Genomic DNA, 22,920 nt, shown 5'->3' with positions numbered 1-22,920 from the left:
AATAGATACCAATTTCTTAGTCTATTATTGAGCATGACTCAATCACTCATTGCAAGCGCATATCACTCAAACACATTCCAAGCAGATTTCAAAAGCACATACAATAAGGATAAAAATCCTTCAGGAAGTTTAAAAAAACAATACAAAGTTAAAACCTTGACTTTCATAAGTTATTCCAAAGAATAAAGATGCTATTTCATCTTTGTTCTTACAAAGCGTCAGAGCGCGGATATTGAAAAACAAACTATCTACACTGCTGTAAATTAAAAAGCACAAAGAAAACAGACTTAAATTGAAAAATAAAAGTACGCTCTTAATATACAAACGCTGAGATGAAATGCTTTTGTTTTGGGGCCATTAAACTAGCGGAATATCTGATAGCTAAATTCACGAATAAAAACATCGCTACATGGAAAAAATACGAACAAAAATAGATGGAAAAAAGACGCTAAAACATTTTTACAAGCGTATCTGCAAAAACTAATTCAATTAAGTGAAATGTATTTTATTGATTCAAATTAATAGACTGCGTTTTTTAACTAATAAGAAAGCCAGTTATTTTATTTTCAACGAAAATCGATGTTGTTACAAGGACATAAAAAAGGTTACATATATAACTAAAAAACTTATCTCATTCAACATTAAAATTACAACCGCATTTTCTTCTACCACTGTTTTTATTTTCAACTAGCTGTTGCCCGCAACTTCGTCTGCGTGGGCAATATAGAATAGTCAAAATACTACTTATCCCGTAGGTGCATTCTTTCACGTGACAGTATAATTAGGATTAGCACTTAGTGGTCGCATAGATTCATTGATCAAGGTTGAGTTGTGGATGTGACCATTTATCTAAACAAAAGAAGTAAAGTTTGTGACGTTGTGAATATCTCTGGATCCAGTCAGCCAATTTGGAAAATTATAACGTATGGTGCGTAAATAATTTTCACAGGAAACAGTTATAATCTATGTCTATATGCTTTGAGTCTGACAAAGCTGTCATTTGTACATTTTCTGCAGCTGCTGCGACTAATCAGAAGCCAGAAAGTCTGTCAGTCTTACCATGGATATAGTCTTGTGTAGTTGACTGGATTGAAGGTAGCTAGATAGGTAGTCGCTCCAAGCAAAATATTGGTACTCAAACAGATTCGGTGACTGGAAGCCAACACCAACATAGTTGGGGAATAGCTGGATGGATGATAAAATGAGTCATCATCATCAGCAGGCGCATAGGGTAGGATAGTTTCACTATTGGGGAGAAACACTTGTATGACGGGGATTTTCTGTGCACTTACTCACTATGGTAAGGCTGACCCACATTAGGCGTGCGCGATCCTCGGGCGTGTGAGTAGCGCGCGTCGCGAGCGCGCTGCGTGAACGTCGCGTTTTGCTGCCCTACGGCATGTGCACGCGAGCACGCGGCGCTCGAGTTGCGTTCTTACCCTTCGCCCGCTATTCCCGCCGCCCGCTAAACGCCTTAGCAGTTAAACGTCAGGAGAGCGGCACGCGCGCCGCGAGCGCGCTATAGGTAAATGCCGCAGGGCAGCAAAACGCGACGCACGCGCGGCGCCCGCGTTACTCACACGCCCGAGTTCGTACTTGAAACCTGCAGTTTTGCCAAGATTTTCAAAATGTACGCTTGCAATTTGTCATTTCTTGGTGGAGCCAGCAAATCGAAAGAAACATAGGTGTTGTATACTGTGCGTCACTACCGCACACACCGGGAAAATTTCGCTCTTGCGGAAGACGTTTATATACCATATTTTTTGTCACACAGGACGACAGTATCCACCGAAACACTTTCAAAGATCTGACGAACGAACAAATCAGACCTGACTTGGTCACCTGGGGTCAATCAGAGCTCTATGAAGCGATCATATGCTTTGGCTCCTACTGTTACTGCGGTTTCTGAAAATGTATTCACCTCATTCAACGATGAATGTAATTCTGATGGTACTATTAAGAACACTTGCTTAGCGCAAAAGCTGACGTTGGCAGGTCGACTCTTTTGACTTCTCGAATAGGATACCATTGGTTTTTGTGCAATGCACACCTGCAATGCATGCTGGATTAGGATAGGATTTGCAACAGAAAACAATTCTGTCTTTGTGATTGAATGACATCAAACGTAGTTTTATATAAAAGGTGTTTTTTTAGACTTGGCTCGGGTCCTACTGAGACTGTTCGTAATCGTGACCAGTGTATTTGCGATCAGAAGTTGAAAGTAAGCATGTCTCTGGTATGCGACGCGCAATGTGTTCGTTTTCAGACGCATAAAGCATTTTACGTGTGTATGGTATTAAATCGAGAAAGCTCCCATTTCTTATCTGCACTTTGTATCTGGGCTTGTTCTTAAAGCTACAGAATCCTACATTACCTACCTACCTCACGCTTAGCAGCGCTTGCGAGAGACAGATCCTCATTTCTTCTAGGATTAAGTTTACATATTTTGCATCAGAAAAAATAATTAAGGTCTACTTAATACTACTCACTCAAAGTAATTTGTTTTAAGGCCACCACATTAGTGGAAGATAAGCTAAACTATGTTTATGAAAAAAATCCTGATATGAACTCCATCTGTAACTTTAAATGATAATTAATTGGTATACTAAAGTCATCATTTTTGACATAATGTTCAAAAATTTATTTAGATGGCACCGTTTTAAATTTGGCTGAGAACTATTAATTTTCCTTTCATCAAGGTAATAATTATAATTAGATTTTGATGTGGCACGGCAAACTGACACACACTATTGAAATGTCTATCGAAAAATTACACTACGTGTTAAAATATGGTGAATTACGGAAAATACACAACTCCATCTGTTGAAATAATAATCCTCTATAAAGAATGTATGGTAATTTATTGTCATTTACCACCTCTCGCTCCTTTGTCAAATTGTATGTATTTTATTTAACACAGATTACCACAGATGGAGCTACTTTAACCTTGGCTAAACAAAATTTTCATTTTTTTTTTCTTTCGAAGTTACTTATGAAGGTGTGATTTTCTGTGTAAAGATTAATAGGCCGATCAACTAATATAAGTACAACATTCAAATGTACAGTTTTGACAAATAGATTGCGTGTCGTAATATTTTACATCTTGAATTCACAAAATTAATCATATCTTTTGATAGAGTGAATCGATTTCGATGAAACAAAAACTAAGTAATACCCCAAGTTACGTAGAATTTTTGTATATAAGCATTGTCTGCATTGAATTCGTAGATTTTACGTGAATCCCGAACGAACAAACAGATAAACAGACAAACAGACAAACAGACAAAAATGACAAAAATGATGGAAATGGGTTCTGTTAGTTATCCTTTAACATACTGGCTAGTTTTTTTGTCAATTTCTTCAATGTACAAAAATTACTTTTCTACAGATTTATTATATGTATAGATTAATATTTATCGTTCTTAAAAATACTCGTTGGTTTTAAAAGGTTTTAAAAGCCGACCCCAACATAGTTGGGAAAAAGGCTCGAAGGATAATGATGAAAAATACTCGTTGGTTTAGTGGCCTGTAGTGTAGTATTAAGTAGTACTTAAGTGTACCTATGTAAGATGTAAGCGAGGGCACTTAGGATTCAGTATTCGGACAATAAACACGTATCATGTAACGCGATTTGTTTCATTCTAAAAATCCCTACATGGCGACCCTGCCAGTAGTGGATCAGTGCGCGAGTGGACACTTTTGTTATGAATTCCATGGACTTATAAGGCATGGCGATCAAACTAAGACAATGTCTCCAACGAAAAAAAAATAGCTGTGCAGAGTGCTACGATACGGACGTTTTTATCGAAAAATATATAACCAAGTGTAATTAATTATTCGGATAAAAATGGGATCAGGCGCTTCCAAACAAGAGGAAATTGTGATCGCTCAGACAGCGTCAGGGGGCACTAATCAAGCGATGCCGAAGATAAGTGATATCAGTCGAAATATATCGACCACTGACATCATATTGAGTATCTTTCTGATTATGACCTTCATGGTGTTTATTTATGGAGTCTACAAGTTGTACATACGGTGCCATACGAATTTGATACGACGAGAGCTCAACTATCGCGCAACTCTGCGGCGTTCTTTTGGCCTTGGCAGGAGGGGTATAGATTTGGACCAACCCCGAGTAGATCCAGGACGGGAGGTGTAAAGGCGATCTTCGTGGTGGTTTTTGCGTGTGCAGTGGATAAAAGTGCATAATCGTGTAAACAAATCGGTATTGTGCGACACGGTGTACCATGTGATCAGGTATTGTGCTACTTTTTTTTTCCTAACGTGCGGTTATTTTCTAAACGCCTTGTTTTAGTAATATGTAGTTTATAATAATGTACTCGTAGCTATTATGATTTTATATTCTCATTTATTTCTTGCATTCTAGTATATTAGGAAAGTTTAAGATATATGCTATGTAATGATTGAAGAGTTTGAGCAACTTTTTGATAAAATAAAGAACTTGAAGGATAATCTTACTAAACTAGGTAAGAGTAAAAGAACACCTAGCGTTTTAAAGGAAAAGCTCAATAGTGCACATTCTATCTATAAAAGTTACCTGTCTTATTCTGAGTTATTTGATGAAAAGATTTTGAGAGGTGAGATAAAAGGACAGGATATATTAGCTGTAAAGGAAATTTCTATAAGAATAGAGTCTTTATTTAATAAGATAGAAGATTTTTGTAAAAGCAACAGTACTGTTGAAAAGCTAAACACCAAGATGGAAAAATTTAACTTAAAAACGGCAGTATCCCTCTTACCAGTAATGACTGGAGAGGAAGAAGTGACAAAAAATCTTATTGATTCAATTGAACTTTATAACAGCATGATTGATGGTGATAGCAAACCGTTACTAATTCAGTTCATCTTAAAGACACGTTTGTCAGAAAGCGCAAAATTGCGTCTAGCACCGTCATATAATTCTTGCGATAGTCTTCTTAAGGATATGAAGGATACTTTACTGACTAAAAAATCAAGCACGGCCGTACACAGTGACTTAATAAATGCGCGACAATATTCAAAATCTATTGATGAATACGGGAAGTCTTTGGAAAAATTATTTGTAGATCTGACGATCTCGGAGGCCGACGGAGATCAGGAGGCCTATAAGATTTTAAAACCTATCAATGAGAAGCTGGCGGTCAAACGATTTGCCGAAGGGCTTAGGGATCGAAACTTAAGTCTTATTATTTCAGCTAGGAACTACCCCAACCTCAAGGAAGCCATACAGGGTGCCAAAGACGAGGAGATGTCGTCATCACGTGCGGTGGCGGAGCCATCAGTATTTATGAACCAGCGAGGCAGAGCAGGTAGGTATCCTAGATATAATTCTCAAGGTCAAGGGGTGTCACGTCAGTTTCGAGGCAATAGAGGTGGAAGAGGAGGCCGCTATCAAGGTAATCAAACTTTTGCACAGAATAACGGAAGGTATGTACAATTTAATTATCGAGGTAATAACCGAGGTTATCGAAGAGGATATTTTAGAGGCAGAAATAATAACAATATAAACCAGAACAGACGCTCTATTAATGTTTTAGAGGGTGATAACCAAGTCTCGGAAAACAATAACAATCAAAACAACGAGACATTAGAATTTTTCGACCCTAATTTTATTTTAGCTTGTGAGCGTAATAGTACAATAGAATGTTTAGTAGAAGGTACCAAATATGGATTGTTGATAGATTCCGGAGCGTCACTCTCGGCACTAAAATACGAAACCATTCGCAATATGAATCTTCCAATACAACATGAATACCTTACTATAAATGGTATTGGGGGCGAAGTGCAGGCCGATGGTTATGTTTATGTTTCATTAAACATAAATGGAAAGGTATTCAGACATAAATTCTATGTAATCAAATTCTTGCCTTGTAACCAAGCAGGAATAATTGGACGAGATTTTTTATATGAATACAAAGCTATTCTAAATTTTGAAAATAATACATTGGCTTTAGGTAATTGTGATGATCAGGTGTGTATAAAAATGAATTCGGGATCTTTAGGAAATAACACATTTTTGAGCATTCCACCGAGATGCGAAATGACCTTTTATATTGATAGCGTAATTAAAGAGGATTGCGTAGTCCTACCAAAGAGTTATGCGAAGGTGTTTTTGTGGCAGGAAGTATATGTAAGCCTAATCAAGGAAAAATTAGAATTTTAATTTTGAATACGAGGGAAAGTCAAGTAAATCTAAATTATTTCAGACCAGAAGTAGAGAGTTTCTCGGATTATTCAATTTTACATTTTGAAAAACACAATAACATTGACGCGGATAGAGTGAAAAAACTCTTTTCTTTATTACAATTAGAGCATTTAAATAAGGAAGAGCGTACATCTATACGAAACATTTGTGCTAAGTTTTCTGACATTTTTCAACTTCCAGGAGATAAACTCACTACTACCAAAATTTATGACCATAGTATACAATTAAAACCACATGTTGATCCGGTGTACGTAAAACAGTATCGGTTACCATTCTCTCAGAGAGATGAGGTCGAAAAACAAGTGAAAAACATGCTTTCAGATGGTATTATTGAACCGGCAAAGAGTGAGTGGTCTAGTCCCGTTTTATTGGTACCCAAAAAGTCTGATGATTTGTCAAAAAAGTGGCGGTTAGTGATAGATTTTCGAAAATTGAACGATAGAATTTTAAACGACAAATTCCCATTGCCAAATATCACTGATATACTGGATTCACTTTCCGGAGCCATTTACTTTACCCAATTAGATTTATCACAAGCATACTTTCAGGCCAATTTGGAGGCAAACAGTAGAAAATACACAGCGTTTACGACACCATCCGGACAGTATCAAATGACACGTATGCCGATGGGTCTTAAAACTAGTCCCAGTTCTTTCTCTCGGTTAATGACAGTTGCAATGTCAGGGCTTAACTATGACAAATGTTTTGTATATTTGGACAACATAATTTGTTTTGGCAGAAACTTGAGTTCCCACAACAAAAACCTAATGGATATTTTAACTAGACTTCGCAAAGTTAATCTAAAATTGAACCCATTAAAATGTGACTTTTTACGTAAAGAAATATTATTTTTAGGTCACATCGTATCCGCAGATGGTATTAAACCAGATCCAAAAAAGATTGAATCCGTGAAAAATTACCCAACACCAACAAATACCGATGAGGTAAAAAGATTTGTCGCATTCGCAAACTATTATCGGAAATTCATTCCCAATTTCGCTGAAAAAGCTCTAGAATTAAATAAACTTTGTCGTAAATATGCTAGATTTGAATGGAATGAAAAGTGTGAAAAAGCTTTTTCTTCATTAAAATGGGCGTTGACAACACCACCAATACTACAATATCCAAATTTCGATCCGTCTAATACATTTATACTACAAACAGATGCCTCAAGTTATGCAATCGGTTCCGTATTATGCAATGGTGATAATAAACCAGTAGCTTATGCCAGTCGTAATCTTAATCAGGCGGAAATCCGATACCCTACGATCGAAAAAGAATTACTAGCGATCGTATGGTCAGTTAAATATTTTCGGCCCTACCTTTATGGTAGACAATTTGTAATTAGAACAGATCACCGACCACTAATATATTTATTTAACATGACAAACCCATCAAGTAGGCTAACTAAATTCAGATTGGCATTAGAAGAGTATATGTTTGAGATTGAATATGTGAAAGGTCGCGATAATGCAGCTGCAGATGCGTTATCACGAATTCGTATGTCAAGTGATGATTTGAAAGCTATGAATGAGAAAATTGTATCAGTTTTAACGCGGGCACAAAAGAAAAAAATGACTGAAAGTGACTCTAAAAATTTTGATAATACTTTGGTGGAAGACGCACAGACTGACGATCGGACTGATCACCCGAGAGTTGTCGAAGTACTAAAACCACCAAAGAATTATACAGAATTAATATTTGTTGATGAAAATGAATGGAGACGAATTAAGAAAGATATGACTGAGGAAACGGAGTTATTCGCGTATTCTTCAAATAAAAATATTGTTTATATAAAGTCAGTTTCTCAATCGTATTGTACACGAGATGTCTTTATGAGAGAACTGACATATTTTTGTAATAAAGTAAAAGTCGACTGTTTGTATGTATTAAAAAATGAAAATAATGTTGAATTGATAAAAGAGCTAGCTCAAAGTATAAACAATCAAACGAAATGGACCGGTCCACGATTATGTGTTCTAAGAAATGTCATTAAGGTAGATAATAAAGACACTCAGCGAGTCATATTAAACGATTACCACATGTTACCCACTAGCGGTCATGTAGGTATCCGAAGGATGTTAAATAATATCCGCCAACGTTATTTTTGGCCAGGATTAGAAAATGACGTCACAGACTTTGTTAAAAGATGTGACCAATGTCAACGACTCAAACATTTTAAGCACACTAAAGAGCCAATGATTATAACAAATCACGGCAACTGTGCATTCGATAGGATATATTTAGATTTAGTGGGCCCATTACCTAAGGATAGTTTTAATAATATTTACATTTTAAGTTTACAGTGCGACCTAACAAAATATGTAGAAGCATATCCACTTACATCTAAGCATACTGAGGTGGTTGCTGCATCTTTAGTTAATAATTTTATATTAAGGTACGGTATACCAAGAGAAATTATATCAGACAGAGGAACTGAATTCGTGTCGAGTACAATGCAACAAGTTTGTAAACTATTGAAAATTACACATCTTACGTCAACCGCTTATCATCATCAAACAATAGGTTCTCTAGAAAATACCCATAAAAATTTAATTTCATATTTAAGAATTCAAACCGAAAATCAGTCTGACTGGAGTACATGGCTCCAATATTGGTGTTTTGCTTTCAACACTACAGTACATACTGAAACAAGATATTCACCTTATGAATTAGTGTTTGGCAAATATTGTAATATACCAAGTAATCTTTGTAATTCCCTAGAACCATTGTACAATTTTTCTGATTATGCTAAAGAACTAAAATACAGATTACAGAAATCTCAGTATGATGCTAAACTAAATTTGTCTACAAGTAAAATTAACAGGAAAACCCGTTATGATTCTTATCTCAACTCTGTAAGTTATAAAGCAGGTGACCGTATATTAATAAGAAATGATGCACGAAAGAATAAATTAGAACCAGTGTACAACGGTCCTTATGATGTTATTAGAGACGACGGTTCGAATGTAATAATATCGCATAATGGCAAAGATAAGGTCGTACATAAAAATAGGACTAAGCTATATCATAATTTGTAATAATTGTAAGACATGTTTATTGTTTAATTTTAAGTTTAATTTTTCTGTTTTTTTTATATATGTTATGGACCATGTGATTAATTCGGGCATTATTTATAATGCCCGAGCATTATGCATAATGTCTAGCTTTATCGGGCCAAGTGATTAATAACTATCTTAACTTCATTATTTATCACATTGTACGGGCATTATTATATTGCTACATGATAGTTGGGCAATTTGATAATAAAGCTATATTTTATGCGGTGCGAGGGTGGCAGTTGTTCTAATAAATAAATCCTGTTACTTGCTACATATTTTATGATTATTGTTAAAATTATATGTTCTATTTTAATGGAAAATTACAAGTCTAGTCACAAAATTATTAATTGGGCAATTGTCATCTGATTTACTTACTCTTCCTCGTTTTTCTTGATCTCATTTTTCTTGGCTCGTTTTTTTTATGGTTGAATTTAACTTGGATTCAAAACATTGTATTAAAAATTGAACTTAGTGACGAAAACGAATCGCTGCAAAACCGACTCCACGTAGTCATGTCTGCCCTACCCCTAGAGTGCAATTCAAAACCGCGTAGGCGCGGAGGGGCGAGGCGGCCTGCGAGGTGAGGCGCAGGTAGTTGAAACGCTCGCCGCCGCGGCTGAGGCTGGCCGGCAGAGCCGGCCAGCATGCCGAAGCTGCGGTGGTGAGCGTGAAAACCATCTGCGACGATAAGCTCGCATGGGACCGCCGGAGCCCCGCAGCGCCGGAGCCGTGACAGAAGCGATGCTTGCTGCATGTTGCATGCTTACTTCCATGCTGGGTCAATTAATATGGGATGTGATATGTTAAAAAAATGAAATTAAATATGTTTGTATTACTTTGCCCAAAAGGTCACGGGCAATATGTATAGTGCCCCATCAATTTGATTATTTGAATAATTATTATCAAATTGCACTCTCATATTGGGCATTTTTCATAATGACCGGGCATTATGTATACTGCCCAATTTATCACTTGGTCCATAACATATATATATAAAAAAATTACATACTGTATTTTTTTTTTAATTTTTGCCGATGGGGCGTGTAGTGTAGTATTAAGTAGTACTTAAGTGTACCTATGTAAGATGTAAGCGAGGGCACTTAGGATTCAGTATTCGGACAATAAACACGTATCATGTAACGCGATTTGTTTCATTCTAAAAATCCCTACAGGCCATACGATCATATTGTGTTGGTACTTCCTGACTTTTTGAACGTCTCCGTTTGAGAAATGAGATTTATTCGAAACTACTTATAACTTTGATAACAAGAGGTATTTTAATATAAGATACCGACACCATTCTCCTTTCTTTGCCTGATAATGGGTGTTGTTTGGAATTGAACTTATGATCGGGTTGAAAGAGGAATTATATTATGGGAAAATAATACTGTCACAATTTTTGTGATAATTACTATTTTATTTTAATTAGATTTATTGCAATTCTCTTATGAATATTGTCTTTATCCTGTATGTAGGTACAGTCGGCTACTAAAATCCATTACTAAACTATCAAAATAACAAATAGTAATAGTACTTAGTGGTGCCGTGAAACAATCGATGTGACGGCCACTATCAGTCATACTGACCATTTGTAAAATATATTTGTAAAAGCCGAATATGTACTATATTATCGTACGATATGTACTTATAAATAAGTGGAAATGTACTATATTTATTACCAAGTCCGATTCATATCATTACCCATTTATCAACAGTCGGACAGCCTAAATACGGATACTACTAATTGTAGCTTCCATGAGTGATTGATATTGCTTTATTTCTTATTCATGCACATGTTTATATAACAACCGGGTTTATTTCAGAAGGTAACTATTAATCAAGACTTTGTAAGCTACAGGCTTGTCGCTTTGTTTGATTAGGATAATAACACGCATAGCTAAATTGCTATGAAATTCGGGTATGGACAAAAACACAAATACATAATCAAATAATAAACCTTATTGATCCATGCAATGAAACAACAAAGTGTATAGGTAACTTCATGCAGCCGCGGCATGTGCGGTCGGCAGTTGCAGTCGGCTGCAAGAATTCAAAACCTACTTTAAGATGCGCGAAACAATTCGTTTGAAACACGGCATTATCTCCAGTATCATGCAAGCAGCACATTTGACTGAATTTTTCATCTATTAAATAGGTATCAGCCTTTCTCCAAGATTCTATTTACGTCCGGGGCTGCGGGTTGTTCGAAAGAGATACCGCCGCGGCCCTGGTACATAAAAGGCCTATGACGGAACACGACGGTTTTTAGTCAGTAAGAGTCTGACACTCCCTCAGCGCTGCTAACCCACAGCGGGAGGGGTCATTTGATGATTTTTGACGTCGTTAAAAAAAAAGGTTCTATTTACGTCATGAAAGAATTACTAAGTACGTGTATATATCACATTTCAGGCTCAATGTGTGTATCTACCAAAATTTAAGACGTGTCAGTAGATTTAGCATAAAAACCCAGCAGACAGACGGACAAACGAACAAATAGAATTACTTTACGTATTTTACATACCTACTTATAACTTATGTAAGTGCCTACAAGTAGCTATCATAACATTGTTAACTGTCATTACAAGTTGTTAGTAGGTACAAACAACTGAGTCGCCATTTTATTCTAAGAATTGTCGGTATGTCTAATTACGGAAATAACATGCTAGATGCATCTCGTTTCTATAATTAATGACATTATACTGATCTGATGACATGTTCTATTTATGTGTCAGGTTTTTTGTTCTTGTTTGATGCAATTGTTTCTTGTTTGATGAACAAGTCATGTTAAAGGTGTTTAGTGATAGGAAGGTCAATACCTGATATTACAAAAGACAATGCGTATATTTACCTTTTATTACATACTTGTTACTTAGTTTATTAAAATTTAAAGGAAGGGCCTTTTCCAAAGTCACTATTTTCATTTCAAAGGTTAGAATTTTTATATTATTTTCCTGCTAGTTTTTGTTATCCGTTTCACCCGGAACTACTTCGCTCAATCAAATATAAAGTGTTCTATCGATAGTTTTTTTTTTCTATAAATGGGCTAACTAACTTTAATGGGGCATCTAACTATAATGGACATTGAAATATGTTTCCTTATAAATCCATAACTTCCTGAGTGCGTTCAAACTAACTCTTCAACAATATAGTATATTAGTATTAGATTTATTTTACACATTGAAGTCCGTAACTATATACAGAGTGCTCTATTTAGTAATAGTTATACCATCTTGGCGGCCTGCCATGCCCCGTGTTCCCGAAGGCCTATGTAACCCAAATCGGTGACACGTGAACTTTTTGTTCATAGATATTTTAGTAGACCGCCTTTCCTGTCTAAAGATATTTCTTATCAAAGATTTTTGGTGGTTAAAACAGAAATGACTCAGGAAAGATTAAAGGGAAACCTTGTAACATTCTGTATAAAATTGCTTACTAGATAATGTATTGACATAGTATACAGTTCACTAAGATTCACCGTCTTTCGTTTTCGATGTACCTACTTCAGGTATTTCAATGATAGGCAAACACCATGTCTATAAGTTCAAGACTGTTATTCAAGTTTCAAGTTCGAATCTTTTAAAATAACTTATACATTTTTGATCATGTTTTGTATGAAAAACATATAGTAAGTCTGATGAAATCTTGACTAGCTTCTTAGCCGTTCTAAGTGAAAATACAGCGAATAGTAGAAGTCAAAATTAGATTCTACAATTAATCCAATAAACAGTTCTACACATCTTCAATTTCAATCTATATACCGATACCAACACAAGTCGGACTCAACATAAAGGCACCTCCACACAGCGCAGTAATCGCCGATCGAGTAAACTCACTCAATTAATCTGAAGCTCGGCAATAAAGCCAATAACAGCGATGCAGTGTATCGGTTTGTACGCCAACTTGTTTGTACTAAACTCCTTTATTTTTTAATTACTGCTAAAGCTGCTATGTGTGCTTTCGGGATTTATTGCAGCTAAGCAAAAATGCAGTGATTGCATGACTAGCTCTCTACTATAGAAGCACGTAGCTTTCAAAAGTGTACTGTGGAGTCTAGATACCAATGTAGTAAGTAAGGTTTTTATAAAGATATTGCTCCGAAAGAGGGAGTCCAAAACTACTGGGCAGACTTGAAAAAGTTCTTGAGATGCTATACTATCTCTGAGTGTCACAGGCAATATTTTATCCGAATTTGGGAATAATGTCCCTCGGGATGCGTGTACAGCGAAACAGCTAGTGAATAATATAGCTCGCAAATAGACTTTGCAGTACCTAACATCGCTCAAATATGATACATTGTTTTCCATAATAAACCTCCTGTATCCAATTTTTTTACTTATTCATACATTAACCAATATCAATCCACAATACGGACTTACATAATTAAACTGTCAACGCTTCACAAAACTACACGGAATCCGAAATACCGAAGTTAAATCACCCAAAGTCCCCATTAAGTGAAGCCCCCAATCACGGCTTTAGCCCATTTCCAGTTCGCTTTCAATCGATGCGATCGGTACATTAGTCATCCGACACGATTTCCGTGGACGCCGCGGCGTTTAATGTTCGTCTGTTAAGGCTCTAATAGTTCTTTGTTTGTTTTTGTATTGTGCTCTGTATTTTAATACAACGGACATTGTTTGACGTGTTGGAATAAAAGAATATATGAATGAATTGTTGCCATTAAGGTTTTCTTGAGATGTTATCTTGATAAAACTATTAAATGCGTAAATTGTTAACAAAAGCTACCTTTTCAAATCATCTACTTATGAAAACTTTAGATGGAATATCATTATTTTTACTTAATTTATTAATTAATTGTCCTAGATTGCCAACTCAAAATCTCACTATCTTTACAACTTCATAAGATTTACCTACCTATGTATTTAAGTCAGAATAAAAACAAATGAAAGTCTCTAATGCAAATGCAATAATCTCATTTCTAGAACGAACTCAAGAATAATAACACTCTCAGTATATCACTACCGAAGTGCGACGAGAAACCAGGACGTTTCATTAGTATAGAACTGACAGACAGAGATAGATAACTGAGAGTCAGAACTAACCCGCCCGCTGCCGAGTGACACAGATTTAACGAAATTAAACCGCGGATCTTAGGACCAGTTTTAATTAATATCCGAAAATAGATTTCAATTCAGAAGTTGTATTATCTTGAGGAAGAGACGCAATGAGGTGTGAACACAAAGAATAGATTTCTAACTGAGGATTTCAATAACCGATCCATCTATAATTACAGTTTGACATAATTTATATGCAGCTAATGTCAAAATCCATATTATTATGTTACCGCTAAACGATGGATGGTTTGTTTATTGAAATCCGTAGAAAAAGATTGTTTTTGTGGATTCAAGATTTATTTTTCGAGATTTACAAATACGTGTTCAGAGGAACAAGAAGTGTATTAAAGAGATTTATTACAGTGGTCTGTCGACAAACTTGCTTAATTAACAATCCTTCTGAAACTTTTCGAATTAATTTCGTAAATTAATTTACTTCACAATGTAATAAGTGGATTTACGAAGTTTGGTGGATGTGTTTTCATGTTTTGTTGAAATTAAGTTAGTTTTGTGTTTGTTAAATTATTCATAATACGAAATGCATTAAGCATATTTCAGCATCGCATCTCAGCTTAAAAGTGACAAAGTAGATGATTTATTATTTTGCTTCGTTCAACAGTATTTTCATTAAAAGTCAACGTGCCTATATGCTACTCTTTTACATAACTGCTGAGTGTCATAAGTAAAAAATAATCCGACAATGCTTAGAACAATATTTGGGTCCATTTTCGAAACTGCTTTTTTAACAAATTACTTATTTAACAAACAGCATATCTCGACGAAAAAGATGAAAGCGAGCGAGAAATCTCTTTTGACAAATATAAAAAGATTCTGCGAAAAGGAACTTAATACAAATTCGGTGCTTTTCGTGTAAATTCAACTCAATCCTTGTCACAAAGGGCGCTTTTGGAAAATTCATAAGGGTGACATGTACCCCACGTCGCCGCGAAGGGGTTGGATCACGCGTCATACAAAGAATATGGTCTTTTGAATCGCAATGTGAATTTATGAGCACAAAAGAATAAATGCTTGAGGAATGTGCTTTTCAGGCAATATTGTGGTCTGGCTGAGACCTCATTCATAGCTATTTCAAAGAGTTTAACCTTCTGAAATTCAAAAATATAAACACACTAGCCGTTTTTCCGCGGTTTCACCCGCGTCCCGTGGGAGCTACTGCCGGCACCGAGATAAAATATAGCCTATGTTACTCGCAGATAATATAGCTTTCTGATGGTGAAAGAATATTTAAAATCGGTCCAGTATTTTTTGAGTATATCCCTTACAACCAAACAAACAAACTCAGCTTTATAATATTCGTATAGATTTAAGTCTCAAAAAGTGTGGATAGGAAGAAAAATCAGTTTGCAAAAGAAATCGACCGTGCAACTCGCTCCATTTAACCGACATAAGACCAAAGGGGAAAAGTTTAAACCCGTTATGTGTTTGTAAAACAATTTTCTTTGGGAATCTTCGGAAAACTCACGAGGAAGTTGAAAACTCCATGAATGTTGCCATGAGTCGTTTTGTAAATAAATGTTGGGTTAACCATGACTTTGGAATATTTTCATGGTGTGGCAACACTTTTGAACTATAATTGGAAACATATTTTGTGGTATTGGAAGGGCATAGGCAATCAAAGAGAAATGACTGAAAACCCGAAAGAATGCGTTTTAAAAATTATTATTATATACATAGCAATGTCTTAACAGGCAACTAAGTTCTAAGAACGTACCTAGTTTTAAGACCCTATATACCTACTTAGTTTGCAATAAAGATTTTAAATTTGAATTTGCATTGTGTTTTCTTGAGCTTTTTTAAAATTCATTCAGTTATTGAGGTTACTTAACTCACATGATAAATTAATGATCCTTTAACTACGAACCGGTGAAGTTAAAAGTTTGTTAAGTTTAAAATTCTGAATGTAATTTCACACTACAATAATTATTCACGAATGTATTGTATGTATTTTATTTCTCGGTAACATTAAATTGCACGATATTTTTCGCCTCTCGTAATAAAACTTCTCTCAGCTTTAATTTAAAAGTAATTACGCGAAATGCATATAGACCTCAATTTTCTGAATTAATTGAAAGTAAGATTTTAAGTAATAAACTCATTATGGGAAAATATTATTTACCATCGATAATTCACTTGAAAACCGGTTCTCTGAAAACACTTTTTCATTGAAATGAACCAATGACAATATATTTTCTTAATGTACCGATACCTAAGTCTCAATCAAGTGATTAATGCTCAATCCTTCTTCGTGTGAGAGGAGACCTGTGCCCAGCAGTAAGACGATAAAAAGGCTGTAACTTAACCTAAGTCTAACCGAAACTAACGTCCCACCCAGAGACATTTATGGCCTTACTACAAAAACGTTAAACCCTGTTTTACACTTGTCTAATAAAATTTTGGTTGCAAAATGAACCATATGTCAACGTCATAATTTGTCATTTTTTTAGACAAGGCATAAACTGACGTTTAAAATTTTTTGTGGTAAGACGGTTAATGATTTCTCAAGTCACTCCTTAGTGACGGAATGTCATACAAATCCTTCACTAAGGAATGGCTTAAGTAACCATTAAATGTCTCTGAGTGGAGAGGTAAGTCTAAAAAAAAAACGAGTTGAGGAACATCAACTAACAAAAACAATTGGGAAACGCGATAAACGTGAAGAACAAACAAATTATTATTAAAACACCCTGTGGCACAATATATCATACAAGGTGTACCTATTACGTATGGTCTGCAAATCTCAATTATTAATGGAGCGGTCCAACCTGAACATCGTTAGAGCACTAATTGGACCTAAAATTACACTAAATGGAGCATATTTAAAGGGGTTGTGTATATGAGTTATGAGGTAGTTTCATTTTTATTGGTTGTGTGTTAGTGAACTATGTGTGGAATTGAATATTGTTAACGTTTGTGTTTATTTCTTTGGTGTGTACTGTATATTCCATCTCATCATCTATTTGCTATTCCTGTTAATTTTTCTTTTAATGTGATACTGCTTTTATAATTTGATACTTATTTTAAACTAGCGATCACCGGGCTTTTAATTTTATTTTTTTTAATTTTTGATGAATTGTTACCTACACCTTTATCATGAATCTTTTTGGTGAAAACCACACAAAAAAGCGTGCAATATATTGTGAGTTTTATCAAAAACAAAAGTAGAAAATATTAAAGTGGCTTTTGATAAATATTTATGTTAAAGTATTTATGTTAAGATAATTGTAATAATCAAATATGTAAGCAACTATTTAGGACACATTCATTCATACGTTGACGATAGCTAGCGCCATCTATTGGTTAGTATTTATTAAATCGCAATTCATTTTTTTATTTCAATTGAAAATACGCTTAAGATATTTTTGCTGTTCTTGTTGTTATTATCTTTAAGTTAATCATCGTAGTCTTTTACTTCCATATGATATTAAAACCGCCAGAGCAAAAATACTGTTTTCACACATACTCTTTCACAAAAAAACTTCATTTCGAATAAAATTATCCATTCTTTTTTACTATTAGCACGTGTACGTTCATAGTACTACTGCTGGAAAATTATTTAACCTCGTGGGATAAATGATAAAAAAAAACTTACAGTACAATGGGCATAAAAAAACTTGTAACATTTACGAGAAAATTACTACAGTTATGTACACTTTATACGCATTATTACATAGACTGAACTAAGTATATAATAAGTATCAATGTATAGAAGAAAAAACAGTTTTTTTGTTGGTTTGCGTGTTTGTACCGTTAAGACTCCGAAACTACTGACCCAATTTGAAAAATTCTTTCACAGTTGTAAAGCTACACTCTTCCCGAGTAATATAAGGCTATGTTTTATCCCGGTATGAGCAGTATTTCCCTCGGAACGCGGGTGAAACCGCGGGCAAATGGCTAGTAGCTAATAATGATACTGATAGATCTATTGTTCTATAGTGGCTACATTATAGTATGCTAATTTTATTTGATTGCGATCTAATTTGCATAAGTTGGTATGTGTCCTCTGAGTTTGGAGTGATTTCAGACCGCTACATTATCCTTTTAAATAATACTAGCTGTTTTCCCGAGGTTTCACTCGCATTCCGGAGAAACTTCCCGTACCTAGATAAAATATAGCCTCGGGAATAATATAACTTTACAACAGCAAAAGAATTTTTCAAAGCGCTTCAGTAGTTTTGGAGTCGTTGGGATGCAAAAAAAAATGCTATTGTAAAATGTAATTATAAGATGATTTTCATAATGCTAGGCATATCAAATGCTCCTTGACTCACGAGAACTTTATGAATGAAAATTATAACAAACAAACATAATGATATAAGGACTACTCTATATAGATAATAATTATGTTGGCATGCACGATCGTTACGAACGCTCATTGAATTTGAATCGCGCTATAAAATTGAATGTTGTCATCAAAACATTCATTGTATGGGCTTCCGAATAACGTTCACCATTTAACTATACTGATATTGTAGACAAACAGACAGACTGTCTGCTTTTCCTGTTATATTACGTGAAATACTTACTAATTCTAAGATGTATGAGTCAGATTTCGATGAATTAATGAACGTATAAATGGTACTCATGCATGAATGAGTTGGATGAGCCAAGTTATAGCCAAGATAAACTATTAGGTCTTTCCTAATAGTATGTGCCCCAAAATAGTTTTTAGTGCCCAGGTAATAGTATTGTAGTACCTAGTAAATAGGAGGCATAAACATAGATTTTTTGAGGTATCCTATATACGAGACGAAAAGTGTTTTGTTTTTTTGTTAATTATAACATTGTCTATCAATTAAGCTACATAACCGTTTAAAAGTGTAAAAAACTCTTAAAAATCCGCGGGATTTTTAAAGGTCTCCAAAAAGAACATGGTGGTTAGTATGAGTCTATATTTACTACTGCACAATGAAAGAGATCAACTGATTACATCCGATCTTATAAAAATAGGCCCTTAAAGAACAAACGCATTAAACTCTCTTTTAAAAAGGATTATAAGCCAATTAAAGTGTTTACTCAACAAATACAGAAATAATAACACAATAACAAATCATTTGTCTCGTTTCGATGATAAAAGCAGTGTTAGACAGACGTCTGTATACTTAGAAATCAATTAGTCGATGTTATAACACGCGATACAATCAGATATAGTTGTTTTTGTTAGCACTATTGAATTGCACTTACGTCTTTCTTGATCTTTGAGTAATCAAAGCTGATATTAATAGTTTTATGTGTACGTTTTTTTGTTTTTGGTTTTAACATTTTTTTGATACGAAATAAGTATTTTATGGAAGGTTTATAATAAAAGGCTTACTTTTTTAATAGTTAGGGGTTGTAGTTAATGATGTATTATAATTATAATTAACTAATATTTTATGAATCCGTTAGCTTCACAGATACCTACGTCAATCCTTAGACTAAGTTTTCTCTCACAAAATGAATTTCTACAGCGTATCCATGCTTAAGGCTGTTTTTATTTTATTTAACTTTACTATCCATGCTTAAGGTTTTATACCTACATAGTATCTTGTCTTGCCGTTCTAATAATATTTAAGTAGTTGTGAAAGTTACAGTCGGCTGTAACTTGCACAAAGTTAAAGCCTCTACAATGCCAACACGCCAAACTTTTCAGTTGATTTAACATCTATAAAATATTAGAGCACTCTTCAGAAATTCACGACTTACGTACGTTACAATATTAATGGCATAAGTTTGCTTAATCGTCTTAGCCACTCGCTTTTATTAAAGGAAGTCTTATGCCCTCGTAATAAGGCTTAAATTACAGCGTCACGAACCGAATAAGCCGCAGACAGCAGCTGCAATGCTTCGCTTAAGCGCTTAAGCGTCAATATGTTTCAGCGTTCCTCACCGATAACTTTAAGACTAAAGTTCCACAAAGAACCTTATGATGGAGTGATAAAGTTCATAATGTTGTGGCAAGATGGTCTATATTCACCGTCAGCAGCCACAACTTGCCTTCTTCTGAGATATGCACCAATGACTCGGGACTGGTACTAGAAAATGTAACTTTTCGCATTTATAATAAAGTTGAAATTTGCACAGCTGAGAAGGGCGTCGCAGTTACTCGGTTCAGCGATCCTGAGAGGCGCTAAAGCTTACTTTTCGCGTTTCATCTTCCTTTGCGAGACAAAATAGATAAATTCGACACGCTCCAGATAGTAATGCGATTGAGAATCGTTCTTACTGGTGTGTGTTAGAGTCTAATTTACTTTGGAACTTACCGAAGGTGCTGTGAGAAGTTGAAGGGCTTCGCTTAAGTTTTTGAGTGTTAACGTGTTTCTTTCGCCATCTTCCTCTTCAGGGCCGGGAAGGTGGATGGAGGACTGTCGAGATCGGAACTCGGGCTTCTTGGCACTGGATCCGCTGCCATTTGCGAACTGGTGTTGGGAGGAGGCTCTGCGAAATGGGCACGTCATGATGGACTGGTTTCAAGACATTTGTTTGGGAAGGAGGTTGGAACACTGAGGTAGCACTGGCACGTTGATGTTATCTGAAAAGAAAATGTTTCATGAGTATTTTTGAAAACAAAAATAAAATATTTTTGGTAAGGTTAGGTTTATATTTTATCTTAGCTTGTCGTGTAGCTTGCTTTTTGGAAAATCGAGTTTTTTTTTTTTCTTGAAAGTTATAGGTAACTAGAGTTTACAATAATCGTACACTAACATTCAAGAATTAGACACCAAACTCTTTGATTCAGAATAATACAGTTTAAATACAAGTACGTATACACTTGCAAATAACTGAACACTCACAGTATACAACTGGCCTTTACTGAACAAATACACTAATAGTCGTGGACAAGTCCAAATATTTGAGGCAGCCCAGTAAACATAAACCTATTCCGTGCTAATTGCTTTATATACTGAATTAAGAAATCTTGTTTTATGACATGAAATTGGTTTTTAAAGGGGTTTTAGAGCCGCAATGAGAAAATGTTTATTTTTAAGTCAGAATTTTTCTTCTACTAGTTAAGTGGGTACAATAATTAAGATGGCCACTGACAATGAAGGAATATGTTGACTCAACGTACTTCAGTTCGTAAGTTCCCTTACAGACCTAAGCCTAAACTGTCTACCCATAGAGTTAGCGGACAGTTTAGATTGCACTAAACTACAGATAACTCCATAATTTTCAGTCCTTTATAAACCTAGAATTTCCAACAGAAAGTACCAAAAACTATCCATGCAAAAGACCCAAAGCTGTAAATAAATCCCAAACATAAACTTTCACAGACTAAAAATATTATAATACCAACATTACACAGTACATTGCTGAAATATTTTCATGGATAGCGAATATTTGTCCGCGTCCTAAATGTTTGTACATGTAATGGCACGTGTGAAGAATGTTTGTTTGTTTGTCACGTTTACTTATTTCTATTTGTACGTTTTGGAAGTATCAACTAACAAAAATGTAAGTTTGAGTTGAAGATCTAAGTCTGGATTTCGCATTTATCTAGGTGAAAAATAGTATTGTATTATTGTGTGTTATTTTTATGTGGTAACTGAACATAGTTAAAAAAATTAAGTTATTTAATCTAAACGATAACAGGAAATTTGATATTTGCATAATTAAATCTTTAGACCCAAATATACCTATACTTTATTTTTTTTCTTTTCATAATGTGTTAAAAATAACAATGTAGCTGTTCTTATTTTACAATTACTCTGTGGTACATTTTATAAAATACTTTGCAATATTTGGCATAAAAACCGCAAATCTTCCGAACAATTAAGTTTTATAGTCCTACATAAAATTTGTCAAATAAAACAGCATTTCATTTCTGGGTTATCGTTGTGCAAACATCCAATTTGGGAGCAAAATACTACAATATTGTGTTTCGCTGTCTCTCCGGCTTGCAGTTTATTCAATACAATAACGGTAAATTTGTATTATGATTTATGCAATATTTTGAATTTGAACAGCAGCTGAAAATTATGAGCAGGAAATTGAGGTTTTGGTCATTTCAGCAGTATTGTTGCTACTTTATAAATGTTTTGTGTAAGGCTTGGCTTTGTCAAAATGTGATGTTGGTTAAACAAAGATGTTTTTATTTTAATTGTTTAGCGGTAATTCTGTTTACACACAAAGAAAATATAAAGTTTATCTCTTCCTAGCATTTCAAATTGCTATACCTACTTACTTACTTCTCATATCACTCGTCAGTGGAAAGTTTTGCCATAGTACAAAAATAGAATAGAAAGCATAAAATATTATCAAAAATAATCTTTATTACACTACATTTTGATAACCTGAACAGATATTAGTTGATCAGAAAACTGTAATAGGATAACTTTATATACAGTAAGTAAGACTATTATCAAACTGTCTATTAGAATACCATTTAGGAACTCACAATAGCGAATTAACTAGGGAAATACAAAGTTCGAGATACCATTTAAATTCCTCGGAGATTGGGCATTATATGAAACTGTGTAGAAGTTTAGCACTACTATTGTAAGACTTCTATTTAATAATAATCAAACTAAGCCAATTATTATTATTATAGGTAAAGTTCTAACGAGGTTGTCTACTTGAC

General features: G+C 34.7%; 1 protein-coding gene across 1 annotated transcript in view; it reads right to left on the bottom strand.

Moving 5' to 3' along the window:
- The window catches only part of LOC110373281 (head-specific guanylate cyclase), a 92,981-nt gene that overhangs the window by 51,962 nt on the left and 18,099 nt on the right, over positions 1-22,920 (bottom strand). The window contains exon 2 of the mRNA XM_064039460.1: positions 20,603-20,871. Within this exon, the coding sequence (XP_063895530.1) occupies positions 20,603-20,797 (195 nt within the window). The 5' untranslated portion in view covers positions 20,798-20,871. The remainder of the gene's footprint in view (positions 1-20,602; positions 20,872-22,920) is intronic.

Source organism: Helicoverpa armigera, chromosome 19 (assembly GCF_030705265.1).
Source record: "Helicoverpa armigera isolate CAAS_96S chromosome 19, ASM3070526v1, whole genome shotgun sequence".
NCBI classification, from domain to species: domain Eukaryota; kingdom Metazoa; phylum Arthropoda; class Insecta; order Lepidoptera; family Noctuidae; genus Helicoverpa; species Helicoverpa armigera.
The sequence above is the reverse complement of the archived record's forward strand: the minus strand, read 5'-3'. Positions and strand labels throughout refer to the sequence as shown.